The sequence below is a fragment of the Enhydra lutris genome, unplaced genomic scaffold (assembly GCF_002288905.1).
Source record: "Enhydra lutris kenyoni isolate GAN:26980312 unplaced genomic scaffold, ASM228890v2 scaffoldscaffold17, whole genome shotgun sequence".
Taxonomy (NCBI): domain Eukaryota; kingdom Metazoa; phylum Chordata; class Mammalia; order Carnivora; family Mustelidae; genus Enhydra; species Enhydra lutris.
The window spans coordinates 5619801-5639754 of record NW_019154101.1 but is presented as its reverse complement, the minus strand read 5'-3'; the positions used below and the strand labels follow the sequence as shown (position 1 = coordinate 5639754).

At 51.5% G+C, this 19954-nt stretch overlaps 2 protein-coding genes across 4 annotated transcripts; one reads left to right on the top strand and one right to left on the bottom strand.

The window, feature by feature from the left end:
* Positions 1 to 473: 473 nt before the first annotated feature.
* Positions 474 to 6020, bottom strand: LOC111147675 (mitochondrial ribosomal protein L2). The gene is made up of 7 exons (XM_022503886.1): positions 5871 to 6020; positions 2773 to 2917; positions 1876 to 2017; positions 1648 to 1763; positions 1461 to 1571; positions 1084 to 1157; positions 474 to 727 (listed from the first exon to the last, which is right to left on the bottom strand). Exons 1-7 carry the CDS (start codon positions 5964 to 5966, stop codon positions 515 to 517), a joined length of 897 nt encoding a protein of 298 aa, XP_022359594.1. The 5' UTR covers positions 5967 to 6020; the 3' UTR covers positions 474 to 514.
* A 198-nt stretch (positions 6021 to 6218) lies between these two features.
* LOC111147688 (kinesin light chain 4) lies at positions 6219 to 19429 on the top strand. Of its 3 annotated transcripts, XM_022503913.1 has the most exons (17): positions 6219 to 6294; positions 7117 to 7222; positions 8109 to 8391; positions 9587 to 9817; positions 11276 to 11357; positions 11963 to 12173; positions 12646 to 12733; positions 13928 to 14029; positions 14350 to 14523; positions 14841 to 14940; positions 15274 to 15326; positions 15526 to 15596; positions 15759 to 15867; positions 16651 to 16791; positions 17263 to 17378; positions 17735 to 17798; positions 18964 to 19429. In XM_022503913.1, the coding sequence occupies exons 1-17, from the start codon at positions 6237 to 6239 to the stop codon at positions 19012 to 19014; spliced, it is 2040 nt and encodes a 679-aa protein (XP_022359621.1). In that variant the 5' UTR covers positions 6219 to 6236; the 3' UTR covers positions 19015 to 19429. The 3 variants fall into 3 exon arrangements, with proteins under 3 accessions (XP_022359621.1, XP_022359620.1, XP_022359622.1); XM_022503912.1 differs by lacking the exon at positions 7117 to 7222 and having other exon boundaries at positions 6228 to 6294; positions 18964 to 19416; XM_022503914.1 differs by lacking the exon at positions 7117 to 7222 and having other exon boundaries at positions 6267 to 6849; positions 18964 to 19416.
* Positions 19430 to 19954: the final 525 nt, after the last annotated feature.

Below are 19954 nucleotides of genomic sequence, written 5' to 3'. Positions count from 1 at the left end.
GGGCAGGGCGAGACTGGACCCGGCCCAGACAGCGGCACCACCCGCCCAGCTGCGGGAACTCCGACACCCGCCCGGAGCTGCGGCTCGTTTCCGCCGGGCCTAGCGGAAAGCTGGGGGCCCTGGGAGAGCGCCGGGGCGGAGTCGCCGGTGCCACCTCGGCGACGCGCGGCACCTCCTCCTTCACGCCGCCCTTTCCTCTTCCTTTTCGTCTTCCCTCCTCCCACCGGAAGTGCCCTCCCGAATTCGTGAAGTCAGAGCTGGATTAGATCTTGGAGGTCATTTCTAACCCCCTCCTCCAAACAAGGGGGTGGGGACGGCTTGAAATGCGGGGGGGGGGGGGGGGGAGAGGCGCGCAGCTCCAGTCTTCACCTCTTATCGTCCTTTCCTTTCCTTTCTCCTCTCCCACCCTTTTTGCGCCTGTGTTTCTTCCCCGGTCTAGTATGTACCATCCTCCCTTCCAAAAAAACCAGTAATGGATAAAAATGGGGGGCGATTTTATTAGAATCCAGGGATATCAGCTTTGGGCAGCTGCGGAGGGCAACTTCACGTAACTCTTCATGGGGGGCAGTGGCCGAATCTTGCGGCCAGCCCAGCCCCCCTTGCGGTGCCATAGTCCACTGGAAGGCCTCTTGCCCAACCAGCGGTTCCGCCCAGCCTTGCCGATGACACGTTTGTTGTGATCGACGTTGGATACCCGGCCTACTGTTGCGATGCACGTTTCCAGAACCTGACCAAAAAAGCAGTTGGAAAAAAATGCACCACGGGGGAAAGAACCTGTTTTTGTTGCCTGCGTGACTCTCGGCAGTCTTCTTACCCTCACTGAAAGAAGGGAGAAGACAGGAGAAAACCACAGCATAACTGAACCTGACTGCAGGTGCTATGGTTGGTAGAAAACAAAAGGCACTGTTCCCTCTCCCATTACAGTGTCAGCCTGACAGGGCGTGCCTAGTCACAGGGCAGAAAGGGACACACCTAACTCAGGGTGGTTCCTCATGTGAAACACCTGGGAACTATCCCAGGCCAGAAAGGTACATTCCAAAAATTCCTCCTTTGTTGATCCCTCCCACCTGTATCCACACACACCTGTATCTGCCTCTTGGAGGGCAGCTGGATGATGGCCGTCCCATTCACTTTCCGTAGCAGCACACCACACGTCCCTGGGGAAGGCAGAAACAGCTTTGCCACACTCCACAGGGAGGAGGTGGGGGCAAATTCATAAGGGGACATACTGCATACCCCGCCCTTTCTTTGCCCTTAGGAGCAGATACACCGCAGCAGGAACCGTGCAATGTTTGAGGTTAAAAACACCAGCACCTCTCCACCCTCGTTTTCCGTGGATTTTTCCCTCCTTTTCTCTGCCTGCGGACCACATGTGGCCCCACAGGTTCAGAGAATTGGGACCTCAGATACCCTTTGGTCTCAGGTATCCTAAAACCCCCAAGTAGCTCCTTTCCTCATACCTGCGGCTCGGATATACTGGGCCCCCCGGCCTGGCTCACTCTCCACGTTGTTGACAAGGGTCCCCACAGGCAAGGCCCCAAGAGGATGTGCGTCCCCTTCCCGAGCAGCAACTAAAAGACAGAATTTCATCAGCCCCAGACCCCTTGCAGCCTCCAAGCCCATACACATCTGGCAGCCGTCTCTCACCTGCCATTCGGCCTATGTGGTCAGAGTTCCGGATGACATCTCCAGCCTGCATGTTTTCTGTGGCAATGATCCAGCGTTTCCGGCTGCCCCCAGCAACCAGAGCTATGTCTGCTGATCTGTTTGGGGTGAGGGACATATGAGCAGACCATCTAGGCAGCCCTACATCTTCTGAAAACCCATAGAACAGTCATACAGCTATACCACCATCATCTCACATCCCAAACTTGCCTACAGGGATCATAGCGGACCACGATGACCTTCTCCTCAAACGGTCCTGGCTTTGTTTCCAGTTCAGGCCGGAAGCGCAGAAAGTCAATCATGCGATAACGCTGCTTGTGGCCCCCGCCAATACCATGCACTTGGATTCGGCCTGTGGTCAGGAAAGTGCAGAGACATGACTCAAGTCAGATGAATCAGCTCCCAGCAGTGGGAATAGGCCCATCCTGTGCAGAAAGCAGTACTTCCTAACATTATGACACAAGTGGAAAATAATATATTTGCACAGCACACTTGGGTAAAGGGGGGTGGGGAAATACCTACACAGAGTTTGGTAAAAACTTAATTATAGGATATTGAAGTTATATAAAACCTCCAGACAAAATCTCTACAAATTACTGAATTCAGTAATTTTTTTTTTTTAAGATTTTATTTATTTATTTGTCAGAGTGAGCACAGGTAGACAGAGTGGCAGGCAGAGGCAGATGGAGAAGCAGGCTCCCGCTGAGCAAGGAGCCCGATGTGGGACTCGATCCCAGGACGCTGGGATCATGACCTAAGCCGAAGGCAGCGGCTTAACCAACTGAGCCACCCAGGCGTCCCTGAATTCAGTAAGTTTACTGAGAATGATGGAAATAGTGCTCAGCTGTTGAAATTTCTGAAGGACGTGAAGAATGTACACTTCATGTGTATATCTGGTTTTCTTCAACTACCTAAATGGTCTTTAGGAGCACAGACCACCTTTCTGTTGCTTTGTATTCTACTCTCTGATTCTTACGCACACACTACATGCAGAAGGAGTCCAATAAATGCTTTTTAATTACATTCCTCTGCCTGTCAAGAAATAGACCTGGGATCCTAACATGTTTTTCCCCTTTAATGTGTAAATCCTCTTGCTCTTGCTCTCACCTGTGTGGTTTCGGCCCCCAGACTTCCTCATCTTCACTGGTGTAATGGTGTACTTGGTACGACTCTTCCAGGACACAATATTCGCACTAAGGGCCACGGAGGTAAGCAGTGGACGGCAGGGGAGCAACACTGAGGAAGAGGGCAGCTGGAGAAGGGTGAAACAGAAATCTCTATGACTTGAAAGGTAACAGAAGGAGAAGCACCAGAGAACCAAGGGTGAAGGTAGAGACCCAGCAGCCTACTTCTTTCTAGGAATGTCCCAGACCCGCTATCCAAAAACTCCACCCTTTACTGCTTGCACACATACAAGATTGGAATGTTTATCTAGGTGTATGTGTGTTGATTACCTCTCCTCATTTGATCTTCTAACCTCTAAAGTATTTCTTCAATGGAATGTTCTTTTCTTGGGGCACCTTCCAAATTTCGCTCAAAATTCTCCTTCTCTGGGTAACTCTTTCTTCTCTAAACAACTTCCTCTTCCAAAGCTGGTTAACTTTCACACATTCATATGCCATCAGCACCAATGCCTGTGCCCCTCTGCATTATGTTTCTGGGAGTTTTCCAGGTGTGAATGGAGGGGAGGGATCATTTCTGTCTTGTTCCCTGCTGTATTCACAGCATTTTAGAGGAGGTTGCTTTCGTTTTGAATTTTAAGTATGCATCTGCCAAACTCTACCCATCATCCAGAAAGGTCTAGAGGAACAAGACTTACACTTTTTTTCTCTGTGACTCACCAATCACCCACTAGGGACACTGAAGGATACCTTTTTGGGGCTGCATTCTCTAATCTCAGCAATGACTCATCTTCAGTAGTTAGTTAAGAGCCCAAGCTTTTTTTTTTTTTTTTTTTTTAAGATTTTATTTATTTATTAGAGAGAGAGCACAAGCAGGGGGAGCAGCAGGCAGAGTGAGAGGGAGAAGCTGGCTTCCCGCTGAGCAGAGAGCCCAACATGGGGCTGGATCCCAGGACCCTGGAATCATGATGGGAGCTGAAGGCAGACACTTAACCAACTGAGCCACCCAAGCACCCCAACAGCTCAGGTTTTGAAGCCAGACTGTTTATAGCTTCAATACCAGGTATATGGGGCACCTGGGTGGCTCAGTCGGTTGAGCGTCTGCCTTTGGCTTCAGTCATGATCCCAGGGTCCTGGGATTCAGCCCCATGTTGGGCTCTCTGCCAAGCAAGAAGCCAGCTTCTCCCTCTTTCTCTGATCCTCCTTCCCACTTGTGCTGCCTCAAATTAAAAAATCTTAAAACAAAACAAGAAATTATTAAAAAAAAATACTTGGGTGTATGACCTTGGACTGCTGATGAGTTTTCTCATGTAAAATGGTAATGATAACCTTATATAGGGGTTGAAAGGACATTGAAGGGGGTTAAATTGGGGCACCTGGGTGGCTCAGTGGGTTAAGGCCTCTGCCTTCACTTGGGTCATGATCCCAGGGACCTGGGATCGAGCCCCACATCAGGCTCTCTGCTCAGCAGGGAGCCTGCTTCACCCTCTCTCTGTCTGCCTCTCTGCCTACTTGTGATCTCTCTCTGTCAAATAAATAAATAAAATCTTTGAAAAAAAAAGGGGTTAAATTGACATTTAAAAAAAAAAGATTTTATTTATTTGACAGAGATCACAAGTAGGCAGAGAGGCAGACAGAGAGGAGGAAGCAGGCTCCCTGCTGAGCAGATGGGGCTCGATCCCAGGGCCCTGGGATCATGACCTGAGCGGAAGGCAAAGGCTTTATTTAACCCACTGAGCCACCCAGGCGCCCCTAAATTGACATTTAAAATGTCAATTACTTATGCTTGGCTTCAGGGCTAATCCTTATAACTCAGCTGCTGCCTGTAGTGTCTTCTGGAAAACTACTTCAAGGGTGATTTTCTGTTACATTTTTTTTTAAAAAGATTTTATTTATTTATTTGTCAGAGAGTGAGCACAGGCAGACAGAGTGGCAGGCAGAGGGAGAAGCAGGCTCCCTGCTGAGCAAGGAGCCCGAAGTGGGACTCGATGCGGGACGCTGGGATCATGACCTGAGCCAAAGGCAGCTGCCTAATCAACTGAGCCACCCAGGCGTACCTTCTGTTACATTTTAACAAAAATTTTTAATCACCTTTTGCTACACCTATTCTTTCCATGTGCAGCCAACTTTCAAAAATTACCAGTATGGTGAAAGGCAAATTAGATCATCAGGAACCAGAATACTAGTCATTTCTCATCTTGACTTTTTAAAAAATCCTAACATGAAGTGAATTTGACTTGAAAGGCAAATAGCTATTAGGGAAGCAATTTGCTATCGTTACAGAGTTATCTGTACTTTCTTTGTTTAATCGAAAAAACTGTAGAAATGTATGTAAAGAATTTAAGACAAGAGTACTGGATGATTTGTCATAGGCTTTTCCCTTCACTTCTCTTCGAGCAGCAGGTAAACAGTTTCTCTATATTCCCTCCGCTTTACCTGTAACAATTTTGTTTTCTACTCTTAATTATATTGTGTATTTATAGTTCTATGCTTACTGTTGTGCATATACTGGCAATGAAACTGTACATAACATTACCTGAAAAAAGTGGGAAAAAAAAAAAAGGGCGGGGGCGCCTGGAGGGCTCAGTTGGTTAAATGTCTGCCTTCAGCTCAGGTCGTGATCTCGGTCCTGGAATCGAGAGCCCCGCATTGGGCTCTCCGCGCAGTGGTGAGTCTGCCTCTCCCTCTGCCTCTGTGATCTCTCTTCCTCTGTGATTGCTTTCGCTCTCTCTAAAATAAATAAAGCCTTAAAAAATAAATAAAATGTCATGATAGTTGTCTTAAAAAAAAGGAGCTGATTTACTTAAAATGTCAATTACTTATGATTGATGTATGACTGGGACTCAATGTCGATTATTACTGAAACCTGTACAGTGACCTGTAAAACACTTTCACTTCCAGTATCTCGTCTGAGGAAATCAGCGACCCTGTGGGACAGCAACACTTGCAGACGAGAAAGCTGAGGCTGAGAGACCCAGGCCGGCGTGATTCCTGATCAGACTCACTTCCTCCGCCTCCCATCCCAGGGTGCCCTCTCCGGCGGCCCGAACAGAAACAGCCTCATTTCCAGATAGGGTGCATTACCTGCGCGGCCGGGAGCAGGCTGGGCCCGAGGGCAGCGACGGCTGGGGGCGTCAGGCTCAAAGAGCCCAGAGCGCGAGTCAGTGCCCTCAGAGCCATGAGGGCACCCAAGCTCCGCGGGAGTCAGCACACCACCATTACTCTGAGCCAGGCCGCCGGGCGTCTCTAGATGACGCTAACAAATCCCGGTGCCGTCGCTTTCTCCTGACGTAAGGAGGTGGGCAGAAAACCCGAGACTAAGGTGGATGCACACCTCCTTTCCTCCTTGCGGGTGGTCAAAGCCAATCCTCCGACAGCCCTTAGGTCGCGTGACTGGGGAGCAGGCCCCGCCCCTCGGAGCCGTCAAAACAATTGCCTCGAGCGGCAGCCATGATGGATTTAAAGGGGCAGTACCGGCAAGGGAGGCAGCCAGAGCGACAGACTGCGGGTGAGTCTTTGAAGGTACTTTGGGGCTTAGCGTTGAGGTCCCACTACCTCTTTTCCGCGTTCCGGGACAGATGGACAAAGGCCCACCAGCCGACCTCACACAACTCCAGACACGCTGAAAAACCCCGCCCCCCGCGAGTCTTCCCGCCCCTCGGCGTCCAGAAGGACAGACAGACGGCCTGCCCCGCCCCCTGCGCTACCGACGGACTCATTGACCTCGGCGTTCTCTGGCTCTTGGGTACTCACCCGAGACGCGGAGCTCGGCGGTGCCCCCGCACCTCCCCCCATCTCCCCCGCCCGTCTCACTCCGTCCCCACCCTGGGCCCCAGGGCAGATCGACAGCCGGGAACAGTCCTCGATCGCATGCCCAGGCTGGGGAGACCGACTCCCAGCACCGCGTTTCCCTGTGACCCTACAGCCGCTCAGAAGACGTGCTATTCTTTCCTGCATCATCAGGCGTCTGAGAGGCACCCTAAGGTGACTCCTCTCAGAGCCTGTTAGTAGGTGGTCATGACAGAGACAAAGCCATGAAAGTGAACGGGTCAGGAGTGACCAGGTCTGCCTCCTCACCCTTTCCCAGACACGCCCCTTGCCGCAGATCTCAGATCAAGTCTCATTCCCTTCTTGGGGAGAAAAGAGCTCCCCGTGGCCTGGGATGGGAGGTTGGCTTCGCGAAGGAAGAGGGACACTGGTCGCCTTTGAAGGCCTGAGGTAGAGAGAGGGAGGGTGTTTGTCCTGAGTAGGGCTCTGCGCCAGGTCTTCTGGGTGGCTGTGAAGTGGTGCGTGAAGGGGTGGGAAGGCTGGACTTCTGGACTTTGGGCAGGGCAGTTCCTTGTGAGTACCTGGCTACTGGAAGAGTTTCTTCCGGCTTTGGCCCGAGTGCCACAGGCGAGGGTTGTGCTCCGTACACCGGTAAGAATACTGGAAAGGTGAGAAACAAGGCTCTTTTGAGGAAGTAGGAAGAGAGCCTGACATCTGGGGAAGTATGGGTTGAAAGCCTAGTGGGGAAAGAAGCAGAGTTTCCTAGGTTTGGAGATGCTGGCCTTGGCTCCGAGGCTGACGCATTCTGAACACCTTGAGCTTTCTGGGGCCCTCTCATCTGGGTCCTGCAATGAAGGCTCCTTTCTTCTTACCCTCTTCCCCGTAACTTTGAATCCTGTACCTTTCCTATTTTCTGAAACCTCTGCACCGTTTTCTTTGTATCTCCTGTCTGCTTTAACCCTGTTTCTTTTTCAGTGTTTTCCAGACACCCTCAAGTTCTCTGTAGTGCTGTCTCTCCTCTGATTGCTTTTCCTATTCCTTTTTTTAAAGATTTTTATTTATTTACTTGATAGGCAGAGATCTCAAGTAGACAGAGAGAGGAGGAAGCAGGCTCCCTACTGAGCAGAGAGCCTGATGCGGGGCTCGATCCCAGGACCCTGAGATCATGCATGACCTGAGCGGAAGGCAGAGGCTTTAACCCACTGAGCCACCCAGGCGCCCCTGCTTTTCCTATTCCTGACCCACGCTCTCTTTCCAACAACTTTTCTGTTTTCTTCCTGAGTTCTAAATCCAATTGCTAGATCTCAGCACTTTTGTTCCTTCAGTAATCTTTCTTTGTTCAAGTCAATTCCTCTCCCTCTCTTTTTCCCGCAACCTTAGCTTTGCGTTTAGTGTCGTAGGTTCCCTCTCTATTGGTCACTCTCTCTCCAATTAAACCAGAAGGTCACCCATACTCTTTCTTGTCCCTTCCCTTGGGTCCTTACCACCCTTTAACCAAGGTGCTGAGCCTCTCTTTCTTATCTTTACCCGCTGAACTCTGTTGTTTCTCCTCAGCCCAGGCAAGGTCCCCCTGGCCAAGATGTCAGGCCTGGTGTTGGGGCAGCGGGATGAGCCTGCAGGGCACCGGCTCAGCCAGGAGGAGATCCTGGGAAGCACTCGGCTGGTGAGCCAAGGGCTGGAGGCCCTACACAGTGAACATCAGGCTGTCCTGCAGAGTCTATCCCATACCATTGAGTGTCTGCAGCAGGGAGGCCATGAAGAAGGACTGGTGCATGAGAAGGCCCGGCAGCTGCGACGTTCCATGGAAAACATCGAGCTGGGGCTGAGTGAGGCCCAGGTGAGAGGAAGGAAGTGATACCAAGTGGCCCTTCGAGGAGCATATTTCTGATTGGAGTTTTGGGGTCATTTAGGATTGCCTGGTCCTAGATGCTTGCATTCATTCATGTAGTAAATATGTATTAAGCCCCTGCTTTGTGCCAGGCACAAGCCTTCTGGGCACTGGAGAAACATCACTGAATGCAATAATCAAAAATCTTTGCCATCTCAGAGCTTGCATTCTAGCTGCAGGAGGCAGACAATACACAAATGAGGAAAGGATTCTGTATGTCAAAGAGTGATACTTGCGAAGGAAAAGGGATAAAAATAAAACAGAGAAGGTGACTAGTGGGAGCAGAAAGAGGATACAACTTTAGATATGATGGTCAAAAAAAGTCTTACTGAAAGGTGACATTTAAGCCAAGATTTGAAGAGGAGGGAGTGAGTCCTACAATAAATGGGGGACGAGCATCTACAGCAGAGTGGGCAGTACCTACAAAGGCCCGCAACTGGAGCATTCCCGGTGAGGCCAGTGAGGGACCAGTATGGCTGCAGTAAGAGCCGGTGAGGTGAAGCAAAATAGGAAATGAAGTGCAGGGGCGCCAGGCCGGCTCTGTCATGGAGCATGAGACTCTTGATCTCGGGGTCGTGAGTTCAAGCCCCACATCGGGTAGAGGGATTACTTAAAAATCAAAAATCTTAAAAGAAAGGAAGGGAGAGAAAGAATGAAGGAAAAGAAAAAAGAAGGAGAAAGAAAGAGAGAAAATGAAGTGTAAGGTGTAGCAGGGTTAAGAGCCAAGGGGACAGATCATGTGGAACTCGTGGTTCATCACAAGATGTTGCTTTTACTCTGGAATGAGATGAAAGTTATTGGAATACCTGGAGCAGAGGAGTGATGTGGTCTGACTTAACATGTTACAAGGACTAGCTGGCTGCTGGGTTGAGAACAGACTCCAAGGAAAAAGGACCAAAACAGAGGCCAGTGAGGAGGTGGTGGTAGTCACCCAGGTGGGAAGTGATGGTGACCTGGCCCAGGGTGGTGGCTCTGAAGGTGATGAAAAATTGGATTCAGGGTATATTTCGAAGGTAGCACTCTTGCTGTCCAGCCCCGCCTCCTGGCCCCTGCCAGTCTTGCTGCCTCCCCGTAGGCTCCCCTCCCACTTAATCCCGGAACACTCTACTCCAGAGTCGGGTGCTCATGGGATGTGCCCACCTAGGTGATGCTGGCTTTGGCCAGCCACCTGAGCACGGTGGAGTCGGAGAAACAGAAGCTGCGGGCTCAGGTACGGAGGCTGTGTCAGGAGAACCAGTGGCTCCGGGATGAGCTGGCAGGCACCCAGCAGCGGCTCCAGCGCAGCGAACAGGCCGTGGCCCAGCTGGAGGAGGAAAAGAAGCACCTGGAGTTCCTGGGCCAGCTGCGCCAGTATGATGAGGATGGGCACACTGCGGTAAGTGCGCGCCAGCAAGGCTGGCTACTGGGGTAGCTGGGAGTCGCCAGTAGTGGGGGGGACAGCTAGGAGTCACCAGAGACATGGGGGCAACTGGTCACAAGCAGCAGGGACTGGCCATGCTGCACCACCTGCCCCCTCCTGGCCGAATGCAGGTCCTGCCACCAACTCCAGAGAGGAGCATGGCTGAAACAGTCTTAACTCATTTGGTCTGCATGTAGTTCCGTGACAGCTGTGTATGCCAAGCACTGTGCACTCTGCTGGGGGCGTGCAGCAGTGACAGAGGCAGACAGAGTTCCTGCTCCCCCAGTTAGAGGTTTTGGGGTTGTGGGAGACACATAAGCACCCGGGCAATTCCAGCCCAGAATCCTACATGCTCCAACACGGGAAACCATAGCACAGTCGAGCAAGACCCTCCTAAAATTTGCTCTCAAGATGTATGAAGTGTAACCCTCACTCAACAGTCAGGTGTTTATCTCTCTGCTGTAGGCAGTGTGAGAGGCTGTGTGTGGGGGAGATGTAAAGAACTATAAGAGAGAGTTCCGTCCTCTCAAGCTCCTAATGGAGCTGCAGGGCCAAGGCTTACACATGAGGACATGTGTGTGATGACACAATGTTGTCGACGCGATGTGACACTTCAGATGCTCAGTGCTGGATGAGTGGTTCAGTAATGGGAGGAATTCCAGGATCGGTTTGTGGGGACTGGAATGGCCTGAGAAGGATTTGCAGATGAGGTCATACACAAGGAGGGGGTATGATTTGGGTTGGATTTTTTTCATTGAACAGGTTAGGAGTTGGGCTGGATTTTGATGGATGATGAAGGGGAAAGGAGGAGCTTTCTAGACTGGGGGTGGCAATGTGCCAATAGATAAGGCTCCAGGGCTGGAGAGCTGATCTCTCCCAGGAAAAGTGGGATGATTTGCACTGGACTCATTGACAAGGCTGGGTGGGAGGCTTGGAGGTGTTTCTGCAAGGTTGATGTGCTCGTGGCGCAAAGCAAATTTCCCATGTGGAAGCAGGTGAGACAGTGAGGGCTGGGCACTGAGTTGAGAGGGAGTGGTGGCAGATCATGGGGAGGAGGCTGAGCTAGACGCTTTGGGTACTCTTTGGGTACGTGTCAATAAGATCAGACACACTCCCTGCCCTCAGGAAAGATAAGACAGACATATAATCAGTGTAAACACACAGGGATCAGCACTGGGCTATAATTACAAGAACTGAGGGGGGGTGGGGAGGTGTGGAGGCTAGAGAATGAGGGTGCTTAGGAAGCTCTCAATGTGAAAGAAGGATATTTACAAACAAGAGCGGGCTGAGATTGGCGGACAGATGCTGGCCTTCCTAGTGGCAGGGACATGAACAAGAGTCTTCTCCACCTGTCAGTGATTTCATGCCTTAGAGGGGCCCTGAAGAGGCTACTGGGGATATCTATGCCTAGCCATGCTGCTTCTTGCCTTCCAGGAGGAGAAGGAGGGTGATGCCACCAAGGATTCCCTGGATGATCTCTTCCCCAATGAGGAAGAAGAAGACTCCAGCAACGGCTGTGAGTTTGCCTTTGGAGTTGGAGGGTAAAGAGAGGCAGCAGAGGGCTGGTCCCAGATGTGGCCCCCCCTTGCATACGGGATGCTCACCATCCAGAAATATGTTCTTCACTTCCCCTGGAGATAGGGTAGAGTCTGGGCTACTGGTTCCATTTCCACAGCCTCCCCATTATTCACCAATATTTATTATACCATTAATGTGTCTTGAGCCCTATGGTAGGCACTAGGGAGACTGAGTTGAGAATGACAGAGTTCTTGCCTGTAAGGAGCTCAAAGTCCAATGGGATGATGACCCTGGAGTGAAAGAACATGAGGTCCTCGAGGGAAAGAAGCAGGTCTTTCTTATTTTCACATCCCTGACACAGCCCCTGGCTCATGCTTACTGAGTAAAGTTTGTTGAATGAATGAGTGATTGGGTGAACAAGTGGGGTTGTGAGGGGCACAGGTACCAGGGAGTGGGTGAAGGAATAGCAGTAGAGGTGGGTCTGGGGGGTGGGAGGCCGTGGCAGGGGGTGTGCACAGGCAGGGTTGGGGTGGGGAGGGCGGACAGCAAAGGGGAGAGGAAGTGCCCTGAGGAAGTCTCCTGTTCATTTTCCGGGATGGATAGTGTCCCGTAGCCAGGGCGCCCAGCACAGTGGATATGAGATCCCAGCGAGGCTGCGGACCCTGCACAACTTGGTGATCCAGTACGCAGCCCAGGGTCGCTATGAGGTGGCCGTGCCACTCTGTAAGCAGGCACTGGAGGACCTGGAGCGCACGTCTGGCCGTGGCCACCCTGATGTGGCAACCATGCTCAACATCCTTGCTCTGGTGTATCGGTGAGTCCTGGCCTCCTCATCTTTCAGCTCTGCCTCCAGGTTCCCACCTTGATCCACCTTCGGCTCCCATTCCTCCTCTCCAGAGGGTACCTCTTCTCCCTGCTGGGCATCCCAAGTGACCCCACTCGTGGCCTTCCTCTGCACTCTCGTTCTTTCCATACCTCACCCCTTGACCTCAGAGCCGTTCACCTCTCAGGCTCTTCGCTTCTCCATTCCCTCCTTTGGGAGGGTCTCTTTCCCTCTCTGTCTCCGTCTCTTGCATCCTATAGCTGGTCTCCTCTTTGCATGGCAGTGTTCTGGATCCACATAGAGGCGTGTTGGTGAACTCTCACTGCTCTCCCCTAGGCTTCCTGTCTCCTCGCGGGGGGCCCTAACCCTTAAATGTACCTCAGTCATACTGAAGGGAAGGAAAGAAAGAGATGACTTGGGGGCAGAGTTCAGGGTAACCCCTGTCACTTCTCTCCTCTTCCAGGGACCAGAATAAGTATAAGGAAGCTGCCCATCTGTTGAATGACGCCCTCAACATCCGGGAGAGCACCCTGGGCCGGGACCACCCTGCTGTCAGTACTCCTTGCCCTCCTCACCTCCTGCTCTTTTGGCTTCTCTTAGTTTGTTTATCCACTGCCCTCAGCCCACTCACTGTGGAGGGAGTTGCTGTGAGGGCTTCTTTCTTCCAGGCCCTCTCTGCTAAGCCCAGGGGTTCTCAACTCTTTGAGGCACAATGAGTCTTTCTTATAATGAGTATTTTCCTGAAGCATGATTCATAGACACTGTAACTGACCTACACATACAATTCCAAAAAATGTTGAATGGCACTTTATCATATAAAAATGAGGAAAGTAACAGAATAAAATAACACATAGGATGTGTTATAATGAAATGAAAACATGACGTGCTAACAGTTCTATTAACTCCAACTACAGTAGAAGACATAATACAGATCATAACTTACATATAATATGATATAATACAACTTTAGATTTAGAACATTGAGAGCAGTAAGACACTGGATGTAAGAAGTACTAAAGAAAAAACAACAGGGCAGGGGCACATGGCTGACTTAGAAGAGCGTGTGACTCTTGATGTTGGGGTCTATGCCCCACATTGGGCATGGAGATTACTAAAAAAATAAATAAGTAAACTTAAAAAAAAATGACAGAGCAGAAGTATTGGTGGATACAAGATTAAAAACCCACGTCAGACTCAGTAACAACAGGCCAGATTTATTCGTATATGATGAGAAAACGAGCAATGATGGATTGTCACAGTGGAGAAAATGAGAAAAAAGGTATTTTTGCAAACAAGGTATTTTGCAAAATTATGAACATAATTTTTTATGTTGCAACATGTGGTAGGCAGGGGCAATGTAGCTGAGAAAACAGCTCCCCTCTTGCTATCCCACTAAGGGTCAAGGCTCACGATGTTCAGACGTCTGGCCGGACGCTCCAAAGTTAACAGAGCTATCCCACACACGCAGAACATCTGTACCATCCTTACCTTTCCAAAGGTGATAGTGCCCCCAGTCTTCATGGCCACCAAAAACCACACCAAATCCCACCTCCAGAAATATCTACAAATCCCCCTAGAGGGCGGTACCACCCCCAGAGAGAACCTTCAGAACCTCCCCTGCCTCTGGCTAGGCTGGCCCCGGTCCTCTTCCCTTGGGAGTCCTGCAGCGTGGGGCCCTGTTGTGAAGGGGGGGAACCCCTGGATCTCAAGGCACCGATGCTGAGGGGACGGGCCTTTCTTCTCAGGTGGCTGCCACACTCAACAATCTGGCTGTGCTCTATGGCAAAAGGGGCAAATACAAGGAGGCCGAACCACTGTGCCAGCGTGCACTGGAGATTCGAGAAAAGGTGCCTGTGTTCTCTCGTTCTTTGATGCTGTGACCCTTCCTCCACCATCTCTCTTCCAGTCTACCCTCCTCCCTCATGTTTTTACTCAACCCTCTTTCTTTGCCTTGTTCCCTCTCTTGTCATTCCCTTCCCCTGCTCCCCACGTGGGTTACACACACACACACACACACACACACACACACACACACACACACACGGCCGTAGCCATCTGTCACTCCTTTACTCCCTTCCAGGTCCTGGGCACTGACCACCGGGTTACACACACACACACACACACACACACACATGGCCGTAGCCATCTGTCACTCTTTTACTCCCAGGTCCTGGGCACTGACCACCCAGATGTGGCAAAGCAGCTGAACAACCTGGCCCTGTTGTGCCAAAACCAGGGCAAGTATGAGGCCGTGGAGCGCTATTACAGGCGGGCCCTGGCTATCTATGAGGGGCAGCTGGGACCGGACAACCCTAACGTAGCCCGGACCAAGAACAACCTGGTAAGGGCAGAAGGGAAGAACAACCTGGAAGGGCATGGAGGGAGTGGAAGGGAAAGCACCCTACTGTGGTACGCTGACCTCATCACCTTTGTGCCTCTGGGGGGCTGCCTTTGGGGCTGAGGGCTCTGCCTCATTCCAGTGGCAGGGCGAAGTCCCATAGCCTTCTGGGAGTAGAGTGAACACCCTTGACCCTGCAGCTAGAAAAGAAAGTCTGAGGAGGATCTCTGGGAAAAGTCACAAAGAGACCAAGAGGTGGAAGTCCCTGAGCCCTGCTGAGACCTTGTCTCTGTCCCGTGTTTTTGCCTTTCTGCCTGCAGGCTTCCTGTTACCTGAAACAGGGCAAATATGCTGAGGCTGAGACGCTCTATAAAGAGATTCTGACCCGTGCGCATGTGCAGGAGTTTGGGTCTGTGGATGGTGAGTGGGGTGGGCCTGGGGAGGGAGCTACAGGGTGGTGAAGAGATGCAGACCCAGGGCACCTGGGTGGTGGCTCAGTCAGTTGAGTGTCAGACTCTTGATCTCGGCTCTGGTCTTGATCTCAGGGTCATGAGTTCAAGACCTGCATTGGGCTCCACCTGTGGAGCCTACTTAAAAAAAATGCAGACCAAAGGTGAGGGGTTACGCCCTAATGGTTCCCAGGCAGAGCCAGACCCCTTTAGTTCAGCTCCATGGGCCTCTGGCTTGTGGCTCCCCTCTGTATGTCTAGCTCTGTTCTCTAACCTTACTACCCCATCCATGTATCATTCCTAGATGACCACAAGCCCATCTGGATGCATGCAGAGGAGCGGGAGGAAATGAGCAAAGTGAGTGTGGGGTCCAGCCTGGGGAGTCCCAGGCCACCAGGGTCTCTGGCTTCCTCCTTGCATGAGCCCAGCTCCTTAACTCTTTCCCACCTGACCACCAGCCCCAGATGTCCAGTGCCATCCCTAGCCCAGCCCACACCGTAGCCCCTAGGCATTTCTGTGTTTTCAGCTCTGGCTTACCCTCTCCTCTGTTCTGCAGAGCCAACACCGAGAGGGTGGCACACCCTACACTGAGTACGGAGGCTGGTACAAGGCCTGCAAAGTGAGCAGGTGAGTGGCCAGTGAGATGCTGGCTTGGCTTCCCACGCCCTCCATCCAAACCCTGAGCCTGGCCTCTGGGACCTTTTCCCCTCATCCCTTTAACCTTCTCTTGGCTCTGCTCCCTCTCTCACCTGTTTCTCTTCTGAACCCATCCTTACTTTCTTCCCACAGCCCCACAGTGAACACTACTCTGAGAAACCTCGGAGCTCTGTACAGGCGCCAGGGAAAGCTGGAGGCAGCCGAGACCCTAGAAGAATGTGCCCTACGCTCCCAGAAACAGGTCAGTGACCAGGAAGGGAAGGAGGTCTGGAAGGTAGGTCCTGGAGATGGGGGATCACCGAGGCTTCTTTAGAGTCTCAGAAGAATGAGAGGCCGAGGAGAAAGCGGGGAAATGGAGGTGAGAGTCTCTTGTAGTCATGGTTGTTTTTAAGTGTGTTTTTACCCACGCCCTTTATGGTCAGGACTCCAAGTTCAAGGTTCACATCACTAAACAGGACTATTGAAAGGAAAGCCATGTCCTTTCACAGTTTGAAGAAGTTACTGAGAAGGGTCATGGGTGGTGTGGGTGAGGGGGTTGAGGTTGAGGGAAGCCTGAAGTCAGTCTCTCAAATTGTGGGTCATGACTCATTAGTGGGTCTTTTTTTTTTTTTTTTTTAAAGATTTAAAAAATTTATTTGACAGAGAGAGAGGCAACACAAGCAGGGGGAGTGGGAGAGGTAGCAGCAGGCTGCCCACTGAGCAGAGAGCCTGATGCGGGGCTTGATCCCAGAACCCTGGGATCATGACCTGAGCCAAAGGCAGATGCTTAATGACTGAGCCACCCATGTGCCCCTCACTAGTGGGTCTTGAAATCAATTCAGTGTGGCCATAGTGAAAATGGATATCTGTTTGTAAGTAGGAATGCATTGCAAAGAGAAGAGGCGAGTACTTTTCAGTGTGTGTGTACTAGGACATCACAAGGAAAAATGTCTCCCGTTGGGGCTAATGGTAAAAAAAAAGTTTGAAAGCTCCAGCCTGAGGAGTTAAGGAGTGCAGATTCTCAGCGCCTATCTTTTCCTTCCAGGGCACTGACCCTATCAGCCAAACCAAGGTGGCTGAGCTGCTTGGGGAAGGTGACAGTGGAAGGACCTCTCAGGAGGGCCCTGGGGGCAGTGTGAAGTTTGAGGGAGGTGAAGACGCTTCTGTGGCCGTGGAATGGTCAGGGGTGAGTCTCATTATTGCCCCTTGGTCTCTCGGGCTACCTCCTGCTGGTGTGATGGGGAGAAGCTCGGCCTGCCCAAGTAGGACATGAGAGCATGTAGTCCACATTCCAGTTCGGTTTGTCCCACCCTCGCAAGGGGGTAGGCAAGCCATTATTGATAAGGCTCTTGTTTACTTTTTCTTTTTTAAAATTTTATTTATTTATTTGTCAGAGAGCATGAGCAGGGGGAGAGGCAGGCTCCCTGACGAGCAAGGAGCCCGGTGCCGGACTTGATCCCAGGACACTGGGATCATGACCTGAGCCAAAAGCAGACGCTTAACCAACTGAGACACCCAGGCATCCCTAGGGCTCTTGATTTCAATCATGAGGCTTTTGGGGGAGGTGGGATGTGTGCAGGATAAATGGGAACAGTAGACTTGGAAGCCTGTCTGCATGGGCTCCCCTTAGCTTCTGTGCCCCATCCCTCTCTGCCAGGATGGCAGTGGGACCCTGCAGAGGAGTGGTTCTCTGGGCAAGATCCGGGATGTGCTTCGTAGAAGCAGCGAACTCCTGGTGAGGAAACTCCAGGGGACTGAGCCTCGGCCCTCCAGGTACACAGTGAGACTGAGAGATGGTAAAGCAGATCAGTAAGCCCTTGCCTCCAACTCCTCTTGGCCCCCCATCTCTGGAGAAGTGTCTTGGAGAGAAACCTGGGGGAGGTTGATAGGATGGCCCTGGGGAAAGAGTTTGGGAAAGATGGGTGCCCCAGGGGTCGGGAGAGGTGCCGAGGAGATGCCGGTTACTGATGAAGTTAAGAGAGTGTGCATGTGTGTGCGTTGAGGGGGGTGGTTGTCAGATGGTGAGGAGGCTGTGATTTGATGCGTACAGCAATGCACGAGGGGCCCACAGTGTTAGAACCTCTAACAGGGAAGAGAGAGGGCTTCAGTTCTTTCTTTTTGCACTGCAGCAGCAACATGAAGCGGGCAGCTTCCTTAAACTATCTGAATCAACCCAGTGCAGCACCCCTCCAGGTGAGAGAGAGCTTATGGGTGGGTGAGTAAAAAAGGGGAGCCATGGGGCCGGTGTCGCAGGAGCTAGGGAAGAGGAGAGAGTCTTCTGGGGTGAAGACTCAGCCAGGGAACTGGAGTTGGGTAGAAGAGAATCGCGCAGACACCTTGTTGGGGTGGTGACTACTATGGGACAGTTTTGGGTCAGAGATGGAAGTGAGTAAATTAATCAGGAAGGTAACAGGAGTTGATGTTCTCTAAACTGGTACTTTGGAATTATGGATAATTCAAGAATCATTTGGGGATACCAACTGCTCTTCCTCCCGCAGCCACCATATTCTCCGCCTTGGGGACTCAGTGGCAGATGAGAAGGGAAAAAGAAAAAAAACAGTATTAAGTCATCTATATCTGAGACAGCAGTAACGACATGTTAATGGCAAGTGGCCATTTGTGTCAACACAGTCAGAGTATAGGATATAGGCTGATATTCATGTTGGTCTTTCAAGCACTCTCTCCACCAGATCATGGCTTTCTTCTTCTTCTTTTTTAAATTTAAATTTAAATTTTTATTATTATTAAGAATTTATTTATTTATTTATTTATTTATTTGTCAGAGAGAGAGAGAGAGAGAGCAAGCACACACACAAGCAGGCAGAGTGGCAGGCAGAGACGGAGAGAGAGCAGGCTCCCTGTGGAGCAAGGAACCCGATTCGGGACTCAATCCTGGGACCCTGGGATCATGGCCTGAGCCGAAGGCAGCGGCTTAACCGATTGAGCCACCCAGCCATCCCTTTTTTTTTTTTTTTTTTTAAGATTTTATTTATTTATTTCACAGAGAGACAGAGAGAGAGGGAACACAAGCATGGGGAGGGGGAGATGGAGAAGCAGGCTTCCCGCTGAGCAGGGAGCTCACTGTGGGGCTGGATCTCAGAATGCTGGGATCATGACCTAAGCCGAAGGCAGACGCTTAAGGACTGAGCCACCCAGGTGCCCTTAGATCATGGCCTTCTTGAACATCCTAGCAAAGGCCAAAACTACACAGTGCCCCAGAGCTTGAGAATGAAGTTCCAGGCTCCATCCCAGCTCTAGAGACAGACTGCAGTCACAGTCACGTAATGGCTAGACTCCAGGGGACAGTCTTTGGGAAGCCGAGGTCCCTGGTCTGATGGCATGGTGTTGTCTGTTTCAGGTCTCCCGGGGCCTCAGTGCCAGCACTACGGATCTCTCTTCAAGCAGCTGACATTCAACCCACCCCCCCAGGTCTGCTGGGTCTCCCCCCACAGCCCTCTCAGCATTCCCTATTGCTCCTGGCTCTTCCAATCCCAAGGTGGGACAGGGAAGGGAGAGCAGTTAACCAGAAGATTGCTGCTGCCCGTAGGGTCTTGGCTCCCTCCTCAGGAATTCCCCTCAGGAAGGACCCTCAGGACACCCTCTCCTCATAGTCCTCTAGAGTAGCTAGCTCTGAGGCCCCCAAGATGCTTAAGGAGCAGGCACGCATCTCAGAGATGGAGCCTGCTGCTGGCTTTTCGGTCAGAGGGTTTGGAGCTGGCCAGCCAAGCTGCCTTGCTCTGGCCTCTCTTGTTCCCTCTGCTGCCTCACTTCAGGTCCGTGTATTTCACTTTTCTTAAATAAAAGAATCAGGTAACCATTTTGCCACTTGAGTCCTGACCGAAGAGGGTAGGGAGCAAGGGTTGTGTTGGGGCCCTTCGCAGAAGGGCAAGGGACAGTGATGGATGGGGCAACAAGAGAAGTGTTGATTCTTGTATCTCTCCTCTCTTCCTTCCTCTGTTTGTATCCTCTGCAGCAGGGCCTGCAGGAGGGCATCTGGGGGATGGGGGAGGAGGCCCACAACCCCAAGGAGAAGGTGCTATGGACTGGGTTGTCAGGGACATGTGGTGGCCATGTGGCAGGACCCTGGAGTCCTGGCGCCAGGGCTCCCGGCCTGTGAGGCCCTCTGTGGCTGCCCCTCCTCCTCCCAGCTGCTTGGGGGAAGGGAGGTCTAAGCGGGCCTGGGGGGCCCTCCGGAGCCAGAGGGGGATGAGGCACTCACTATCCATCCCCTCTCAGCATATCCTGGAGGCCTGAGCAGCAGCTGGGGCCCATCTTCTAAAGCTTGACTCCTCCTGACCCGCCTCCTACACCCCTTGCTGCTTTCACAACAAAGAAAGAATGTGGGGGTG